Consider the following 20,091-nt stretch of genomic DNA (forward strand, 5'->3'; position numbering starts at 1 on the left):
GGCGCGCACCCACTACACTGACAGAAACATGCCGCTTACATCAGCATACGACGTGACTGTGTCTGAATGGTTGTAAGACCTACCTAATTTCTAATCGCTTTATGCTGATTGGGTTCTGCGGTAGCTTTACTTTTTCAGGCATAACAAATAGGATTTGTTATTTGTTAAAATATATAATATCTCTACCAAATAGCCTCTAGTCTCATACAATTTTAAGAGAAATGACAACTTGCAGGTAGAGTTTTTGTTTACGGCCGAACAACATGTTCCCACCCGAAGTTTCCCCCAGCGACAATTTATTATCCAAAAAGTTTGAAAACGACCATGACTCACCAACCGTTGATTCTGTCTATTAACTTGAATCAAAGATGGATAAAATGGTAATTTTCCTCTCAAAACCACCCATTTGCCGACAATCGCCGTCAGCCTTTCAACTGCCTTTCGCCAGAATTCTCACCAATTTCGGCAAGAACATTCCTAGCCTTGATCTAAACCTTCTCAAGCCCCATCTGATCGTTTTTCTGGCCAAAATTGGTCGGATTCACATTGCTTTTGCGCAACCCACTCCCACCAACCGTTCGTGAAAAGCCCCCAGCCATCTCTCTGCACACCGCAGCTCCTATCTACGCGCGCATTGCAGCGCGCAATTTTAGCCAAATTGCGCCTAGCCAGGTGCGATTCCAACCAAATCACATTCGATTGGCACGATTCCGACCGGTCGAATAAGATCTGCGATTTGAATTCAAAGAAGAAAGGGTATTTTCATCTTTACCATTATTGTACCATGTCAGATAACGAAATTTATTAACCGATCTTAATGGCGGATGGGTAATTGTCAAACAGCTATTAACGGCTGACGGATAATTATCCATCTCAAACTTTTGGGTAGTAATTGTCGGTAGGGCAAACTTCGGGTGGGGACAGTCGTTTGGCCTTTTTGTTGAACCAAATTTCGATGTCAGCACATACACAAAGGGGATAAAATTTGGTTAGGATGTTATTTTGTTGAACAAACCAGAACAGTGCAATCTGAGAGTGAGCTGTGAAGAAATTCCTTCACTGATTACAATCATTATTTTACAATCAAAACCATAACAAATTTCTCAAAACAAAGAAGGGAAATACAGTATGTCCTCTGCCCTTTCCTCTACTCAAACCAAATTTCTCAGCAGTTTAAGCAAAACATGATATGATGCATTCGCCGGAAAACTACTTGGACTTGGCGGCCTCGTCTGGAACCTTGCTGTCTGGAACCTCGTCTACGACTCGAACTGGAATGATAGGTATAGAGTCCCACCATTCTTTTAGTCGCCGGTTGCCTTGGTCGTTTTCCAGGTGCTTCGCTAGCTTCGAGTTCATGATGAAGATGTACGACACAATTCCCAGTAAGATAAACTTGAATGGAATCACCGCTAGTACAACTGCCAACCCAGTCAGTGCCACCATCACCATATCTGCATGCTGCAATTGAATTCAATGGAAAAGAAATTGGAACAATAATCTGAATAGTTCATTAACATTGAACCTGCATTGCTGTTGAAAACACATAGATTAATACCTTGCGAGCCTTGGAAATCAATATAGACCATATTTTCAGAATTGTTATGTTGGCTGCCTGCAACATCTCCTGAACAGTTAGAAACCCATATTGAGCTGACACAATGCTATCCATTGTAGTTTGATCAGAAGCAGTGCACACTACTATCTCATTGCATTTCTCCGGTAGCCTTTCTCGTCTTGCTCGAATCATCTTTGCAACAACATAAAGCAAAGAAGCAGCCATAGCCTTGCCAAACCATTCCCTACATTTTCATTAGAGGTTTTACAAGTCATTTCAAGTGGTTCGGCATTAATCAGCAAACTAATGAAGATGGCTAACAATTAATGCAGTTTCCAAACTTACTTATAGACTATTAGTACAGTCGCAGCAATCGAAGTGAGGGTGGTTACTGGTCTTTCCCACGAAAGGGTTTCTTGAAACCAAGGTAAAACACTTTTAAGTGGCTTTAGTAGCTCCTGCAGCATTGAATCAAGAGTAACATCCTTATTAGAAACAAGAATAATCTAGATAGCACTTTCCGCCGGCATGAAATGGCAAATGAGAAGCATAAAGCATAATAGGGAAATCTAAAGAAACTTACCATCAAAACAAGAACATTTTCACTGAGCCCTTCCTCTTTCAACACCTCAGTGGTAGATTTAGCGATTTCAGTTTCCTTTGCTTCTTCTCTGACTTGATTAATAGCAGTCTCCAGTGTGGATGGACTGTCATCACTTATACTAGTATGTTCCTCTTCCACGTTTACAGTTGAGATGATTGACAGGTTCATACTTCTCAGAATTGAGCTACCACTGCAAGGATGTGCGCAGTTAACTTTCTTCAGACTATCCGCAAGCTCATCTAAAACATAGTCTCCCTTAGGCAACTCGTCATACAAGGCAAAAACCAAGAAATTTTTGGGATCTGGGGGTGATATTCTCAGCATTTCTCTTGCTGCATGAAGCCTTATGATGCCCAAAATTGTTCTCGCATGCATCTCCCATGCTTGTATTGGACATTCCACCTTGTATTTTGATAGGAATTGATGCATCAACAGAATCTCCTTCATGAGTGATAGCCAATGGTCACGTCTTGTGGAGCTTGTCATCTCTGGAAACTCGAGCACGATTCCCTCTGATCTAGAAAATAGGTGAGCAGAAGTTATTCACATTTCCAAGATTTATCCTATAACTTTACAGGCATTAATAGTTGGCAAATCCTTGATCATATAATAGTAAAATAACCAAGCCAGTACACAAATTCAAAGTGCCAACCATTTTATAAAGCAGAAAAACCAAAGGTTATAATCACATTCAGTGTATCATAAATCATATCTCGGTCACTAGCTCCGGCAAACAAAGAGTACAATCATCCTTACAGTTCAGGGGACTCGTAGACTATGGCCTTGTCAAAAAGTGGAACACCCCAAGGACCTGTGGCAGCTGGTTTTACAGTGTGTTCAATGTCCTTTGAAAGTTCAATCTTCAGTGCATCCTCATATGTTATCACACCAGAAGCCTCAAAGTAGAGAGCATAATTTGTCAGTGTGAGCCTACCTAGAAAAACAACAATTATAGTTAGTAATAGGAGCAAGAATCAATGGATAAAAAATTAAAAGACATTAAATTTTTAGCATATAATCATGCAAACAGATCAGACAAACCAGGCCAACTCGTTTTCCCAATATGCCGCACCACTCTCTGAGAGCCTGCAGTTCCCTCCACATGCAGTATAAATTCATCGTCAGCTAGCTCCACGTTCTTTGGAGTTCCTTGTTTTTGCAGATGTTTTATGCATCTATGAAATCAGGAATTTCGAAGTAAAAAAAAAAAAAAGGAGTTGGAAGAGCTCTTTGAAGATGCAAATGATATCTATGCAGACAATTACTTCCAAGCTAACTAGAAGTGAGGTGAGGGGCCTCCATTTGTTTTTCAAGCAGAAAAATGTTCAAATAAGTTCCAATCAAACATTTGCAGAAAGAGTTGAACTAAAATGTAAAATCTGTTGAAATTCTACATACAAATAATATTTGAGGTTTCCCTTCCTCGTCTTTGTATTTTACAGAAACCAAATGGGTGCATGAAAGAGTTGAATCCATTACTTGTCAATCTCTTTTAAGAATATATCATATGCCGGAAAATGGAGCCGGTATCCTGTCGCTGCTGTAAGAGCTTCAAATGTAAATCTCCCATTAACAACATCTGCAACTAGTGGAACTAATGATCCCAACCACACAAATGCATCTTCTCCAACACTTTGCTTAGAGTCAACCTAAATATTGAGAGGAACATTCATAAAAAATCAAAACAAAAAGCAGCTATATATTATCAATCATGTCACTTATATATCTAGGCTCAGTCATACAGGGAATGAACACAGAGAAGTCCATGTTCGCAAAAAGTTATTAGTTTTCCGCAAAGACAAATGCTCGATCTGTATACTGCACTGTATTACAAGGGAAAAGAAGAACTCTTACTAGCAAAGGCATGAGGTCTGTATAGAAGAGAGGAAGTTCATCTTGTTCTGTAACAGGTGCCCTTCTCTCCTCCTTTTCCTTTCCCACACATTCCTGCATAACCAAAATAGTGTAAATTAGAGGGAGGAATCAACAAATTCAGTGCCAGTACTTAAAAGCATAATTAAAGGAGAAATAATTCCATAGTGTAACAGAAATGAAAGCAGATTTAGATAAGTATCGGTGATAAAACCAATGTTACTCAACTGATAAAGAATTTATATTTGTATTAAGATAAGTATCATGATCCACTCTCTGTGCTTTATACAGGCGCAAACTGATTCCTCTTTTCCTATGACAATAACTGCACAAACCCATATTGAAATGATAGAGGGAGGAAATTGCTCACCGCATGAGACTCTTCATCCTCTGAACTAGGCATCTCCCAAGCAAGCATCATGTCGAATGTGAGCCGACCAAATGATCCATCACTAATTTTTTCTTCTATGTTCTGACACATGTCAGTAAGAACCTTTGCACTGCAATATTCCACAAATTTCCTAGAATAGCTGCCTATTTCAGGTTTCCATTCAGCTTCAAACTCCTCCACCAATCTATCAACAGAAGTGTCCAGTTTCCTGCCAGAGATATTGTGCAACAAGCATTTTTATATCATTATTTCATTATTCTGGCAATGACATTACAACAAACTGAAACCAATACCAATTTTTTGCTTAATTATTCAATGCAACAATGTACTAGTTTTGGATGAATGTATACATATCTATCCTCTTTTCAACTATTATATATAAATTGCCGCCTCCATTTCACCTGTAATGTTTTTAACAAATCGACAATCATGTTGCTTCTATACAAGAAATGGGGTAATAAGACTAATACGTACGTGATGGTTCTGCCCATGAACTTCCTACTGTAAGCCTTCAAATTGGCAATTATTCTCCCTAAAAGACAGTGATCGACTAAACAGAATCAATGTCAAAGGATTTCCCACTATCACTCTTCATCAATTGAGAACTGGTAAGGAGTACACCCTTGATTCAACTAACTAGAGCCTATTCAACACTTGAACGTCTGAAAAAACTTAAATAGATAGAACCCTTCATGTGCTTCTGCAATGAAATGAAGTTGCAGGTGAACAAAAGCCTTTCAGTAATCATTTCTAAACACATCCTAGTAATAATCATATAATCATTATTATTAATTAATTAATTAATTAACATGTAAAAACACAATTAAACATCATCTTGATTGCCAAAACACTTAAATGGTTATCAAGATTTCGGCATCAGAGGTTTCCAATCAAGCAAAAAAAGCCTTGCACTTGAATAACAAATTGTTTATATAAAAAAAAAACCAGATAGCACTTGGCCACAATTATACGGATAAGAATGATCTTCATACTATTGTTCTAAATAAAAAATATATAAGAAAAGTAGTAAAGGAAAAGAGAGAGAGAAATATACGATGCACATCTCTGAACAACATGGTTGGCAATGGAGGACAAATGCTTCTTCTTTCTCTCCATAACAATGGTGGATGCAAATTCAGAGTTACGAGCGCTGAAACCTCCTCCTTTAAGAAGGGAGAGTTTAAGAGGTGTTTCTTCCTCACTCTGCCACGTTAGGCTCCCATGCATGCAAAGTGCAAACACATGCCATCAAATGATCAAGTGTAACTTACACAAACGTCATTTCTTTGGATCTTTGCAATCATTTTGGACCGACTCAACCCAAGACCCGAAACTTACTCCTCCTTTTTTAGTTTTCAAATAATTATTTTTCTCCTTTTTGTTTTTTAGTTTTCATTTTTTTTTCCACGAAGAAAATAGAGAGAAAAACTCAAACATAAAAGAAAAATTAAAAAACTTACCTTTTTATGATTAATTTTCTTCCCATTGATTGGATCCACGTTTCAAAAATATTTTTAATCGTAAAAACATAATTTATAACTTATTCTAAACATAGTTTAAAAGAAAATAATAGTAGAGTTTAAAGAAAGAAATAAACGTAGTTTAAAAGATTATAAAGAAAATAGAGTTTTAAAAAAGAAATGGTCTTTTAAAAAAAAAATTGAGATATATTAAGAGAATAAAAGACCCTTTTGATAATTAAACTTTTAGAAAAATATATATTTAAAAAAATATTATTGGGGTTTAAATAACACCACACACAAAATTAAATGAATAATATTACACTGTCTAAATAGTATTCTAAATTTTCTATCTCAAGTTATACATCGTCTTATGTAATTTTTATGTGTAAATAAAAAGATGAGATGATAAATGATATATAAACACCATATAAAATGATATATCATGTGAAATAAAAAATTATAAATTTTATTTGAAAAATATAATATTATTCAAAATAAATACAAAGCATTTCCTTAAAATGCTCTAAGATTGAGACCTATATGAAGTTTATATTATATTTTACATATCCATTCTCATTTAATTTTCTGTAAATTTTTATTATTTTCATTTAATTTTTCTTTTCAATATTATATATAAATAATACTGTAGGCTAAGTGTGACGTTACTACAAGAGCCCCAACATATTGGCCAGGATTAAAAAGATTTGCTGCCTTTCGTTGATTTTCAGGATCAAACCTTGGGACCAGTTTACCTAGGTATAACATTGTGGTTTAAAGTGTTTAATAGACATCGAAAATTAGTTAAGGTCCTTTGGCCTAGACTAGGGGTGTTTAAAAAAATACAAAAATTGAACCGAACTGGTAACTAAACCGAATTTTTGGTTAATCAAAAAATCGATTTGGTTTCGGTTTATAGAAATTGAAAAACCGTATTTTCGGTTTGGTTACTGGCTTGGGAGAAAATGCAAACCGGTTAATCGAAAACAGTTTTACTAACCAGTTTACAATATATATATATATTAAATTAAAATATTAAAACAAAAATCCCTAAACCTAAATCCCCTTTACATATGTATGAATGTTTAATTTTTATTTGGATATGTATTATTGATGTTTACAATTTAAATCAAGAAAAAAAATATTAGTTTAAGCCTCAAGGGGAAAATCAATTCAAAACCAGTTAATCAGTTTTTCATAAGCGGTTAACCGATTCAGTTTTGATTCAAGAAAATTCTTGAACAGAAAAACCTATTCGGTTTAAGAAAACGGTTTTGGACCAATGTTCTATGCTACATGTATTGTATCTCAGACAAACCGTGAGCTCATGAAAATTAATTTATAAGGTAATTTGAGCTTTTAAGTATTTAAAATTTAAGTAGTTATGTATTTAGTTAAAGTACTTATAAATGATTAATAAGTAGTTGATATGTTTAATAAAATGTGATTTATACGTATATTTTATTATTAAAATAACTAAAAATAACACTACATTTAAAAAAATAAAGGTATATGATTAAAATTTAAAAATTTAAAAAAGATATTATAATAATATACTTAATCAAAATAGCTTATATACAAAATACTTAGAAGCTAAAAGAAAAAAATACCACTCCTTAACTTATTCCTTTTAGCTCATAAGTCCAATTTTTATACTAAAAAATGTTATAAATAAGCTATTCGACTTAATTTTAAAAATTTTAAGCGAATTTGACTGGCTTATATAGACAAATACCTCTATAATATCGTGCTTATGCTTTGAAATAGGTGGTGAAGATTCGCTGACCGTGGTCACCTTTACTCTTGAAGCTTAAACCCCTGAAACCCCAATCCGACTCGTCTGAGTGGACTCGTCTCCTTTCCCTTACAGGGTTTCTTTCCGCGGCTTACGAATTCCACTTCTGTTTGGCAATCATGAGGTAATCTCAATAACTTGATTGAATAATTTGATGAAGATATATTTTGCTTACTTAATTAAGTTTGAATTTCAGTCGGCATCCGGAGGTTCTTTGGGCTCAACGATCTGATAAGCTTTATCTAACCGTTGCGTTACCTGACGCCAAGGACATTTCTGTCAAATGTGAGCCTCAAGGGCTTTTCACTTTCTCGGCTGTTGGAGTTCAGGGCGAATCCTTCAGCTTCTCTTTGCAACTTTACGGGAACATTGTGCCTGAGGTAACTTCACTTCATCAATTGCTTTTGCTTCTTTCAATTTAAGAATCGAGTAATTGATGTTTGAGGTTGGTGCAGAAATGTAGGACTAAAGTTGGGTTAAGGAACATTATATGCTCCATTCAGAAAGAAGAGAAAGGTTGGTGGAAAAGGCTGCTCAAGTCTGAAGAGAAACCTGCACCTTACATTAAGGTTGATTGGAACAAATGGTGCGATGAGGATGATGAAGAGTCGGAGTGTAAGTTCGTAAATCCTTTCCATTGTTCTTAGCTTTTGATTTTATCCAAAGTTCTTAATCCTCTTTGCTATATAGTGCCATTAACTCATTTTCTTGTTCTCTCTAACTTGATAAAAACTAGATCATTTTCCGTGTTATCTAATTCAACCTATAAATCTACTTCTTGTGCCAAGGTTGTCATGTCAGTATTGTTTTCCATGTTGACTTTCATTGTGTGTCCCTGTTTCTAATCTAAACCACTGGATGGAAGAGGAGAGAAAAAGACTCTAGAGAGTGAAATTAAGCAGTTTTTGCTCGTCTGACGATCATAACAGAATTGCAATTTTTCATTTAACATTAGGGAATGGTAACTTCTTAGTCTCGTAAGAGGACAGGAGTAGACGAATAACAGGTTTCAGCATTGGGACATGAGGAGGCAGGGACTACAGAAAATGTTAACTAAGGGACGAGAAGGTGCATAGGGTGAGAGAGCGAGGAAGAATATTATTTGATGAGATGAATACTTAACATGAGACATGAGAGAAAGCTTGTGGCAGAGAGTTGCCAAGGATAGCAGATACATGCTTGATTAAGCCATGGAAGGCTTTAGAAGGAGAGGTGATGCTAAGAGGATTTTAGGTTTGAAGAACATTCTTGAGTGTTTCTTTTATACTTTTGTATCGCGTCTCCCGGATAGTCTAGACCAGACGTTTTATAAAGGCATATATGGTTGCTGATGTGCTTATGAACATCTGTTTACTCATTTAAAAATAACCTTAGTATATAAGGATGTGAATAGGTGGCTCTCATACGTACTAAGTAAAACGAGAACAGTTTTCTTTTTCTTTTTTTTGGGATGTGTTTGTGGAGATTGAAAGGTTACTGGAAGATCCAAATTTGTTAATTCCTTAAATACCTTTGTTTCTGGTGTATCTCTAGTCTATTACTTGGTTTGTTCCTCTCTACTTGTGTCTAGGCAATACCCAATTACTTTCTGTTAGCATCTATCATTTGTCACATTCCATATGCCAGTCACATTACTTTTCCTGCATTATTATACCTCCATCAGCCTAGTTTTGGTTGGCCTGGTTTGCAGATAAGTGTCTTTCCCCCTCTGTAATGCATAAAGAGTGATTAAGTTTTATTTAGATGGCTATCAATTAAGACATCCTCATGGAAAATTAGGATGAGAAGAGTTTGGTAATATTGAATTATTATCACATGGTAAAACGCTGTTTATTATTATCATCCAATCTTGTTGCGCTCTGATAATAAATCTTGCTAAATTTTAACATTTGGGCTAAATGTATGAATATTGTGACCAAGTGCATTCAATTTACATTATTTTGTACTTTGACATGATTACTGTGAAATGAATATGAAAATAACTGCAAAGAACATGAATTCTGTGTGTGAAAGAGTGCGGTCAGAGCCCATCCTAACTCTTTCGCAGCTTGGTTTTAATTTAACCTGATGCATGGAAAGCATTACGCAACATAGAACTTTCTTCTTATTCTTTAATGGTGGCAATGTGCCATGACCATATTGTTCTTGAATATTTATTCNAATATTGAATTATTATCACATGGTAAAACGCTGTTTATTATTATCATCCAATCTTGTTGCGCTCTGATAATAAATCTTGCTAAATTTTAACATTTGGGCTAAATGTATGAATATTGTGACCAAGTGCATTCAATTTACATTATTTTGTACTTTGACATGATTACTGTGAAATGAATATGAAAATAACTGCAAAGAACATGAATTCTGTGTGTGAAAGAGTGCGGTCAGAGCCCATCCTAACTCTTTCGCAGCTTGGTTTTAATTTAACCTGATGCATGGAAAGCATTACGCAACATAGAACTTTCTTCTTATTCTTTAATGGTGGCAATGTGCCATGACCATATTGTTCTTGAATATTTATTCCTGCATGTTCTGCTTGTGCTGTGCTGTTACAGTTGTCCATGCTGGGACTGTTACCATATTGAAGTTTCTGTCTGTGCAATAATTTTACTATATTTTCTTGTTAATGCTATGTCAGGCGTCAATTTAGAATTTGCATTTCTTGTTATGATAAAGAATTGATATTGGTTGCTTATTGGTAAAATAGCAGCACTTAGTCAGATTCTATTTGCAGAGTATTGCAATGGACCTTGAGGTCTTAGTCTTACCATCAGCACTGAGAAAATTTAAAGTTTCATCTTGTCCATCATCAAGATAGGAATGATGTGTTATGGAAAAATTCTGGGGCTCATCTAGATTTCCTTTCAGGGAAGTGTGAACAGTGAGAGATTCTGTTTCTAAATGCTGGATCATAATCAGTCGTTGAAAATCAAAATGATGCAATGTACTGTTATATGATAGTATTTCTGAAATTTGACAATCTTTGCTTTAATGTCTAACAAGGTTGTGTGCGGCAGCAGTGGCTAACTATCCACTCTATACCTTGATGATGATATTTTATATATTATTTGCTTTTTCTTGTTTGATTGTCCATAAGTACTGATTACTAGATTACTTTTTCACTCTTGAAATTTAGACCTTAAAACGTTTTGTAGTGATTCTAGCTGGGATCTGACTGGAATTCTTTGTGGTATTTACAGCTGATTTGGCCTCTGATGATGATGATGCTGCGGTAATTTGTTCACTTTGCTACTTTCCATTGAAATAGAGTGACAATGACTATATTTTTACATCACAATAGTTTTCCACAATCATGTAACTTGGATTTTAATTTTGCAGTATGCTGGTCAAGATGATGAAAGCAGTGACGAAGAGGGAATGCTCTGTGAGTTTTTGACCAATTGTTACATTGAATTAAATTATAAATAATTACTTGCTTGCATTTCCCTTTTTTCTTTTTTTCTGATACTGTTTGGTATGCCTTACAGACCTCCCTGACTTGGAAAAGGCAAGAGGAAATTGATACTAACTAGTAACATGGAAGACAAACCTTTCGATCTGTTATGCCGTTCATTAGTACACGAGGGGAAATCTCCGTTCTTGCAATGACGACGATTATCATAACGTAGTCTGTATATATATATATACACCCTATCTTATCTGTGCTGAGAAAGCGTTTGTTTGCTTAATGATTTTCATAGTTGGCTATTAACTAGATTTTAATATGATTTCTGATAGCTTGTTGGGAGTATATGTTCCTTTGAGGCAGATCTTAATTTACGACTGTGCCTTACATATGGTGCATTCAAAATAAAAATCATAAAAAGAAATTGACACAAACTCGTCAAAATATAACATATGGGTTTAAGAAAAGGGACTCAAATAATATTATGAATTCTAAGTACACCCATTGTAATTTTATTATCTTAAACCTTTATCTATTTTGCATAAAATCGTAAATCTAAATTATTATTAGTACATTACCATTGAAATCGTTTGTTTAATGGAAAAAAAACTTCCATTTTTCAGATTTCACACCAGTTAAAACTGAGATTTTGATTCTAAAGAGGACATGTGAGCAAGGGGTGTAAGGAAAAATTCCAATTAAGGTTTGAAGGGTATTTTGGGTATTTAATGGGGTTTTAAAAGAAGTTTTCAAATTTAAAGTGGGTGTAAATAGTAATTGGGGGTTCTGATTTAATTGGTGGCGGCTAAAAATCACTTCTCCTTCTTGTAATCTTTATCGGCCCATAGTAGGCCCAACACAATAATAGAATGGACTGATGCCAGCCCAACCAGTGACTCTCTTACCATTAGTCGTAACTCGTAACTATAAATACCTAAATCGTAACTCAATTCACACAGACGAGTCAGCAATGGCCAAGGAGTCTGATCTCCCTTCCATGATTCGTCTCAACATTGGTTCGTAATTCTCTTTCTTCAATCTATACAATTTACAAATCTTTTACAATTAAATGCACGTTTTGGCGCACATGCACTCTTCTTAATTTGAGATTTTTCTTTTACTTTCTTATCCTTGCAAAATTATACAGAATTTGATTAGATGTTTAAGCAATGTAATAAACCCTAGTAATCTTAGTCTCTCTTTAGCTAAGATTTGGTACTATACACTCTTCATTGAATTTAATTATCGCAATTTACTCTTTGATTACTTTCTGTTTGGTTCCCGAGAAAGGATAGGAAAATATTTGGTTTTAACTTTTGTGTTCTCTCTTTATATGTATTCTTTTCAGCTTTGAAAGATGTGTGGAATTTTTTCTACTGAACTAATTAGCTCTATGTACTGCAATTTCTGTAGCTTTTACTTTTTGCTGAGTTTGGTGAATTTTTTTTTCTTTTCTTTCATTTTATTGACACCTAAGTATATGATTTTTAATGATTGACTTATTGTGGTTTATTGAAATAAATAATTTTTGTTTTATTAATGTTGTGTTAATGTGCAGGGGGAAAGAAATTTTGTACAACAGTTGATACTCTGACTCACCGTGAGCCTGAGTCTATGCTTGCAGCGATGTTCAGCGGACGCCATACTGTGTGCCAGGACTCTGAGAAGGTATAAGTAACATTACCTGATAATATCAATAAATTTTCGGTTGTTTCGATGTGATTTTCCTTTGTTCTGCATTGGATATCACTTCTCTGAGTTATGTTTATAAAATTTTGTACTTTCATCATATTGAGTTTGCAGGGATACATCTTTGTTGATAGGGACGGAGAACATTTTCGGCATATTCTCAATTGGTTGAGAGATGGTGTTGTTCCCACTTTGTCAGAGCCTGAATATTCAGAGCTTCTAAGGGAAGCAGAATATTATCAGCTACTTGTAAGCCATAGTTTCTATTCTTATTTGAAATGAATCATTATTGTTGTTCCTGTCAAGTGCATACTAAATGGATATATATCCTTGCATCTTTAAATTTTATGGTTGAGATTTGAGTTCCCATGGGATTATAACAATATGTTTCTGTTGAACTTCTGTCCTTTCGTTTTTGTCTTCACATTATTCTCTTAAAATTAGTGTGAGTTATTGTTTGGTTGCATTTTCATTTTAAAGCAACTTCATTTAGATCCTGTATTTAATTTATAAAAACATGAGGGATTTCAATATGTTTTAAAAAAGGAATTCAGCCAGCCAAAGAAGACAAATTCCAGATAACATTACTTTGAGCCTGATGAGTGGTTTTACAAAAGGATTGCCAGCTTGAAAATTCATATTAATGGGAACACGTATCAATACGGTAGGTGAATCAAGAAAGAGAAGTTGGTACGCTACTTGAAGTGAAACTATGTACAATTGTATGTAAGCTTCTTTGGCTCACTTAGGCAAAATGTAATACATTCACACGAATGTAGAACACCCTTTTTAAATTTGTGACGCTCATACACACAATCTGAACGCTGATTTCTTTATAAGCTTAAATATTGGTTTTCTTGTTATTCAATACCTAATTTAAACTTTTGATGCTATGCTCTTATAGAGATTTTTCATTGTTCCTATGAGGTACATTTTAATCTATTAGGTTTTTTGTGATAATGATGAGAACAGAGGGGAATGATGAAAGCATTCCAAATTGCAATAGCTAGATGCTCTAGATTAAGTTTTCCAAATTAGAAATCGATGATACAGACCTTTTGTAACTTTGCTTTGTATTGCACAACTTTAGGATCACAGCTTGAAAGAGGTGCTGGGTTGTGTTGGCAAGTCAGATATCCAAAATCTGTGTTCTTTTGTATCTTAAGAGTGATCATTTCAGCACAAATCGTACTTTGACCCAATTGACAATTTCATATGCCCTTGATTTATATTCTTTCATATTAAATGAGAGACCTTTCTGGTTTCATGTTATGTTTTGGTCCTGCTGAATCTTTGTTGGCAAAATAACTAAGAGGATAATTACATGTATGTCAGTGTGATGTGGTTATCTAATCTTGGTACACATTATTCTGATACGACCATTGTTCCTTGTATTTCACTTTTTGTTTATTGAAACAAGTCAATTGCTGCAACAAACATTGTATGATTCCTGTTGTTGTTCTTGAATATGTTGAATCTTACATGCTTGATTTCAGGGACTGATAGAGAGAATCAATGCTGTTTTCAATAAGAAAAAGGAAGACAGTGAGCCAGATTCTGAATTGACACGCACTGATATTATCAAATGTATACAGTCTGAGAGAGTCAGATTTCGAGGAATTAATCTCTCTGGCCTTGATCTTTCTAAACTGGTAATTATTTGTCAATACAGATGCTTGAAAGATTTCCTATCAAAACACTCGTGGTTACACGCTGTCTAGAGTTTAGATTCTTAAGAATGCCTTGGGATTTGCGGATTTGTGAACTTGCTCAGCTAGTATTTGATTTATAGAGAATTTGTTTTATTTGCTTATAGAAGGTTGGGAGCATAATTTGTTTCAGTCACTGTAATTACTTTAGACTTTTTTAGGCTTCTCTGTAAGCATATTGAAGAACAGTCTGTTTATTTTCTCTGTCTTAATTCTATTTGATTATTTTTATTCTATAAATCGTAGACTTATTAGTGGTAGCTTAATTTAATTGGTCCCAACTTCCCTCAAATGGTGAGAGATTTCAGAATAAATGTTATAGTTCCTAGATAGTGCTTGTTCTGAAGCTATCTTATTGAACATATGCAGGATTTGTCATTTGTAGACTTCAGCTATGCTTGTCTTAAAAATGTTTTCTTCTCACGTGCAAATCTTCAGTGCGCAAAATTTCGGGTAGGTTTACTTTTAATGATTAATACTTTAGTATATCTGCCATGAGCACATAATTTTATAATTTTCTTAAGTTGGTCATCATATGCATTTGAAGTATGAATTTAATGTGTAAGGTGAGAATGATACAAATATGGTTTCTGTCTTCAACACTTTACAACTTAATCCTGATTGATTAATCCTACTGAATCCTTTTGTTCTCATCACAGGATGTAGATGCTGAGAGTTCCATCTTTCACAATGCGACTTTGCGTGAGTAAGATAACTAAGCCAATAGTCAATTTTATTATCCTGTTATATTCATCTTTATAAACTGCCTATTAAAGATTTTATTTTGCCTAGGGAAGATGTGAATTTACTGGGGCTAATCTCCGTGGAGCTTTATTAGCTGGTGCTAGTCTTCAGAGTGCAAACCTACAAGGCAAATTTTTTCCTTTGCTCTGAATAACTTAATTACTAATCCTGAATTTATTGCTATTATTACTGGCTTCAGTATTATGTCAGTCCCATTTCTCGTACATTTTACTGCCTCATAATATCTCTTTCTATCTAGTTTGTGCCTATTTGACATTATACCAAATAACAAATTTTAAATTTTCCATATTGCTACATGGCCACCGTGTTATAATCTTGGTTAAGAAGGAAACAGTGACTGTATCATCACTTCTTAGAGTTGCAGTTACAATCTTGGTTAGGAAAAACACATGGTTCTAATATTTAGCTGTAGGAATGATAAAGAATGTAAAAGCTTTTACTGCCGCAATCTTAGTTATTTCACTTAGTCTGGTAATTTCCAGCAGAATAGCACTTGGTTTTAAAATTCTATTGTTACATTGCAGATGCTTCTCTGATAGACTGTAGCTTCTGTGGAGCAGACCTGCGATCTGCACACTTGCAGGTTCAGTGTTTCTTTAATCTTTATAGAATACACTTCCCTTATTGTTGCAGCAGGTTGTTCTTCTTCATGGTCTTATTGAACAGTTTTTACTAAGCCAGGAGCTATGGTATATCCAGTCAGTATTATAGCTCAGCAGCATTTGTTTGAGTGGGGCATGCTTTACTTGTGTGTTATCTGCATATCCATCTTAACACTAACAATTGTGACAATTGTATTTAATAAACTTTTTTCTTATGCTTCATGTTCTCAAATTTTTACGTATCCATGATATTTTGAATCTAAAACCTTTTTTGTTAACTAGGTTTCCCTTCTTCCAGGAAGAAATTTGATACAGTTTTAGTCACATGGTAATATGTCTATCCTCTTGACTTTTCAGAGTGCTGATCTTACGAATGCCAACTTAGAGGGAGCTAATTTGGAAGGAGCCAATTTGAAGGTAAGATTATAGTGTCCCTGTGCATTTTGTTTGTGGATCAATAACAACGTAAGGTGCAAAAAATGGCACACACTTATAGGAGTTAAATGAAGAAAAAAATGGCAGTCTTCATTAATTTCTCAGATATTGGGTGTTGGGTGCAAGTCTTCCTGTGCAAGCATGACTTTTAAACATGCCAACAGTCCACAATTATGTGTGTGTGTGTGGGGACCAGGTGTTCACTCAATCAGTCTACACAAAAATGATATGTTTTACTTCATCATGATTGGGGCAAAAAAAAAAAAAAGTATATGATTTGAAGTGTTATGGCTTAGTGCATATGATTGTTTTGGTTTATATGAAATGCTAAACAATCTTGAGTTGGCAGTTCAACAATTCTGAACTTACTTTGCTAGTTACGTTGGTAAATCTGTACTGCTTTCATGGATTGAATTTGTCGAAGATTGAAATCTTATGTTTCAGGGTGCAAAGTTGACTAATGCCAATTTAAAAGGCGCAAACCTTCAACGAGCTTATTTACGACATGTTAATCTTCGAGACACGGTGAGTAAATTTTAGCCGACTTTCAAATCTTGTGAATTGCTTTATTGTTAACATGTATCAAAATAATTAGTACTGAGAACGGGTGAGGTTTTAACAGCATTTGGAAGGTGCAAAGCTGGGTGGTGCCAATTTGCTTGGAGCTATCCGATGACATTGAACCGGAAATGTATGTATCCATCCAATAGAGGTTGGTTTTATTACTGTCATATGTGCATATATTCTTTTCCTTTACATGTATGCCAACAGTTCTCTTGTGATAACGAAGAATGAATGATGTACAAATTGTGGAAAAGTTTAATGTAATTTAATTTGTTGTCGAGTAAACCAAACCAAGCCATTTGCACTGCCATTTACATATCCCATTTGAGGAAGGGGACGTGGGATTGGGATCTCTGAGCCTCAGTTCATTTCTATAAGTTAGAATTTTCTAAAATTATTTTAATGGTATCTTTGACGTTTCTTAAAAATCTCGAGAGTTTATAACAGTATTTTCAAATAATTCTTTATATGATTCAAACTTTTTATTATAAAGAGTTAATTTATAAAAACAAGAATTTAATATATTTTTTATTCTTTAAATATAAATTAAAGAGTGAGGTTGACTCTTTATATTTAGAAAAATCAAATTTCATTCTCTATTTTATTTTTAATTAATAAATTACAAGTATGTATTTTATTTATTAATGTTCTCTTCTATTAAGTCTCTTTCTTGAAAAAAAAAATTTCTTCCTATTTATTAATTCTCTCTCCTATTAAATCATAAATACTTTGGGAAAAAATGTAAAATGAAAATTTTAAATTTAAAGAGTATTGAATTTGAATAAAAATTTTGTTTTTTTATTGGGGATGCTCTAAAAAAGGGAGAGCAAAATTTTTTCACCCAAGGTTTGGCTAAATCATACTTTCTCACCCATCAAGTTTCAAAATGACATTTGCCTACTCTTTGTCAAGTTTTATTATGTTTTCTGTTAATATTTGATTGAAAAGACGAAAATACTCTTAAATATTTGATTTTATAAAAAAAAAAAAAATTATCTTTGAATTAGCCAAAAAGAAAGATATTAAAAAGTAAAAAAAAAAAAAAATAGCTAATCCCAACTAAAAAGTAAAAGAGTGATGCTATGGAATTGTTTAAAGTTAAATGACCTTAATATTTATTTATAATGTCATAAAATATTTTATCACCATTATTCAATAATCTACTAATATAATATTTTTTATTTTCACTAAATAACGTAGAAAATCTTAATAGTTAATATTTCTAATTAATTAAATAAATAAATGAAAAAATATATCTTTACATTTGAGTATAGACTTTAACTTCGCTAAATTTTAATTTATAATAAACTAATTAAGAAATAAACTATTTGAGGATATTTTTGTCTTTTAATCAGATATTAACAAAAAATATTAATAGAACTTGACAAATGCTTTAAAACTTGATGGGTGCGCAAGTGTCGTTTTGTCAAACTTTGGGTGGGAAAATGTTGTTCTCCCTCTAAAAAACTGTAAATTTGAACTTCCTTTGGTTGCAAGCTGGCGATTAAAAAAAAGAATTTTAACATTGAATAAAGTCTTCTAGTTAATCGGCATTAATGAATAAAGTCCTCTAGTTGATGGGCTTTTAACCTACTGTTAAGGCTTTTATGACCATATCGAAAACATCTTTGGATAAATGAGGATAAGATTTTATGACAGCTTTGACTCCTTTTAATGTCATCCGTGGCTATGAGACGACTTGATATTTCCATGGATAGAAATCACTCTTAAGGGATGAACTTCAATTGCTAAGAATTTTCAAAGAGTGTTCTGGAATTTATTGATCAATGACATCAGTGGGTACTGGATGTGCCTCTAAAAAGATCTTAGCCGTTGATGCCTAATATGAGACGTGAATCAAGCACTAGTTAAAATACACCAGTTTGTTACCCTCTGGATCAGAAGCTTCTACAGATCCCTAATTTTTCCGTTGTATAAAGGTCAAATTAATAGAAAATTTCAATAATACTACCAAATTGGTAGACTGTCGGCAACACACTGTACATATTCCACGTGTCAAAACGTGAAGCAAGGAATAAAGAATTTTTTTTACCGACATAAATAAAATAAAATAAAATAAAGAAGGAATAAAGACGGGGATGGCCCCCATTCTGTATTAGCTCATTGTTTACGGTGATGAAGTGATTGGATACAAATGTCAGAATCACGTTAAATCACAGAGAAAGTTATAAATATCGTCCTGGTACTATAGCCTTATCAGATCACCCCCAATCAATGCCTTTCCTTTATGCCTTATCCACATCTCCTCTATTCTATCAAATACCCTCTTTCTGTTAATCTAATAAACTTTCTCCGACAATCTAATTTTTTTTTTGTAGTTTTCGTAATTGGTCAAATGATGAGTTGTCACTTCAAAATTATGATTTTTTTTTTTTATAAAATTAGATAATAAATCAATCTTTTATTTTACAACAAAAGAGTAAACTGAACTTGAAAGTTCGATCAATGTTTTATTTTTTATAATTAAGAAGAATCATTTTTAAAATAACTATTAATAGAGATAATTAGTGATTTTAAGATCTCAAAAGATTAATTAAAATATGTATAAATTAATTCGAATACCTCGATAATAAAAAAATAATAATAAAACAAGACAGTAGAACCTCTCTATAGTGATATTTTATATAGGAATAACTTTTATGTATTCATAAAAAATATTATTCCAACTTGTGCTAGTTATAAATAAAAATAAATTTCACATTATAATAAGTTATAATTTTTTTAGGCCCCGAACGCTTGCCTCCACATAGTAATAAGTATATGTATATTACAAAAAATATATGTTATGTTACATAAAGGTTTAAGATGAAATAAAATATTTATCTAAAGTTGTTTGGAACAATGATTATGTTTTAAAGTTGTTACCACATTTTTTTTTCTTGTGGATACTTAATAAGCCGCTACCATGGACACTTTCTTATTGAAACCAAAATATTTCTAGCTTTCAAGCATGTTTAGAGCTTCTTAGCATGAAATTTTTTGTATTTTTGTACTATCATCCTCGAATTCATCTCATTCCTCTTCTTGTCTAATTCCAGTAATGATTTCTTTTTCAGTTAAAACATACACGACTTGTTATTTATCTAGATTATTGAGAAATATATTAATATCCATTTAATTAGTGTAATGAAGTTGTCGAATTTGATCACTCAATTTTACAGTGACTCTTTAATATTCATTTTTGTACTATTCTAATGTTATTGAAACAATGAATTAAAAT

The 20,091-nt window shown here is 33.5% G+C and overlaps 3 protein-coding genes across 3 annotated transcripts; 2 read left to right on the top strand and 1 right to left on the bottom strand.

The window, feature by feature from the left end:
• Nucleotides 1-1,209: 1,209 nt before the first annotated feature.
• LOC116112118 lies at nt 1,210-5,652 on the bottom strand. Its single transcript, XM_031398306.1, has 10 exons — nt 5,480-5,652; nt 4,405-4,633; nt 4,017-4,109; nt 3,642-3,811; nt 3,204-3,337; nt 2,919-3,096; nt 2,142-2,679; nt 1,904-2,016; nt 1,559-1,802; nt 1,210-1,461 (listed from the first exon to the last, which is right to left on the bottom strand). The coding sequence occupies exons 1-10, from the start codon at nt 5,650-5,652 to the stop codon at nt 1,210-1,212; spliced, it is 2,124 nt and encodes a 707-aa protein (XP_031254166.1).
• Nucleotides 5,653-7,608: 1,956 nt separating this feature from the next.
• Nucleotides 7,609-11,417, top strand: LOC116112177 (co-chaperone protein p23-2). The gene is made up of 6 exons (XM_031398352.1): nt 7,609-7,804; nt 7,877-8,060; nt 8,136-8,295; nt 10,881-10,912; nt 11,020-11,065; nt 11,169-11,417. The coding sequence occupies exons 1-6, from the start codon at nt 7,800-7,802 to the stop codon at nt 11,201-11,203; spliced, it is 462 nt and encodes a 153-aa protein (XP_031254212.1). The 5' UTR covers nt 7,609-7,799; the 3' UTR covers nt 11,204-11,417.
• A 610-nt stretch (nt 11,418-12,027) lies between these two features.
• Nucleotides 12,028-17,149, top strand: LOC116112165 (FH protein interacting protein FIP2). The gene is made up of 11 exons (XM_031398340.1): nt 12,028-12,102; nt 12,645-12,754; nt 12,890-13,024; nt 14,272-14,427; nt 14,854-14,937; nt 15,144-15,190; nt 15,282-15,355; nt 15,774-15,832; nt 16,209-16,268; nt 16,731-16,811; nt 16,909-17,149. The coding sequence occupies exons 1-11, from the start codon at nt 12,057-12,059 to the stop codon at nt 16,960-16,962; spliced, it is 906 nt and encodes a 301-aa protein (XP_031254200.1). The 5' UTR covers nt 12,028-12,056; the 3' UTR covers nt 16,963-17,149.
• The last annotated feature ends 2,942 nt before the right edge of the window (nt 17,150-20,091 follow it).

This window comes from Pistacia vera, unplaced genomic scaffold (assembly GCF_008641045.1).
Source record: "Pistacia vera cultivar Batoury unplaced genomic scaffold, PisVer_v2 Contig656, whole genome shotgun sequence".
Taxonomy (NCBI): Eukaryota; Viridiplantae; Streptophyta; class Magnoliopsida; order Sapindales; family Anacardiaceae; genus Pistacia; species Pistacia vera.

Excerpts from the sequence above, each read along its gene's own strand:
- LOC116112118 (XM_031398306.1), bottom strand. The coding sequence starts at position 5,652 with ATGCATGGGAGCCTAACGTGGCAGAGTGAGGAAGAAACACCTCTTAAA. Across the intron at positions 2,680-2,918 it reads GTCTACGAGTCCCCTGAACT|ATCAGAGGGAATCGTGCTCG; the intron begins GTAAGGATGATT and ends CCTATTTTCTAG. Across the intron at positions 1,803-1,903 it reads ACTGTACTAATAGTCTATAA|GGAATGGTTTGGCAAGGCTA; the intron begins GTAAGTTTGGAA and ends ATGAAAATGTAG.
- LOC116112177 (XM_031398352.1), top strand. Across the intron at positions 8,296-10,880 it reads GGATGATGAAGAGTCGGAGT|CTGATTTGGCCTCTGATGAT; the intron begins GTAAGTTCGTAA and ends TGGTATTTACAG. Across the intron at positions 11,066-11,168 it reads TGACGAAGAGGGAATGCTCT|ACCTCCCTGACTTGGAAAAG; the intron begins GTGAGTTTTTGA and ends TATGCCTTACAG.
- LOC116112165 (XM_031398340.1), top strand. The coding sequence starts at position 12,057 with ATGGCCAAGGAGTCTGATCTCCCTTCCATGATTCGTCTCAACATTG. Across the intron at positions 12,755-12,889 it reads TGTGCCAGGACTCTGAGAAG|GGATACATCTTTGTTGATAG; the intron begins GTATAAGTAACA and ends TTGAGTTTGCAG. Across the intron at positions 15,833-16,208 it reads TGCGATCTGCACACTTGCAG|AGTGCTGATCTTACGAATGC; the intron begins GTTCAGTGTTTC and ends TTGACTTTTCAG.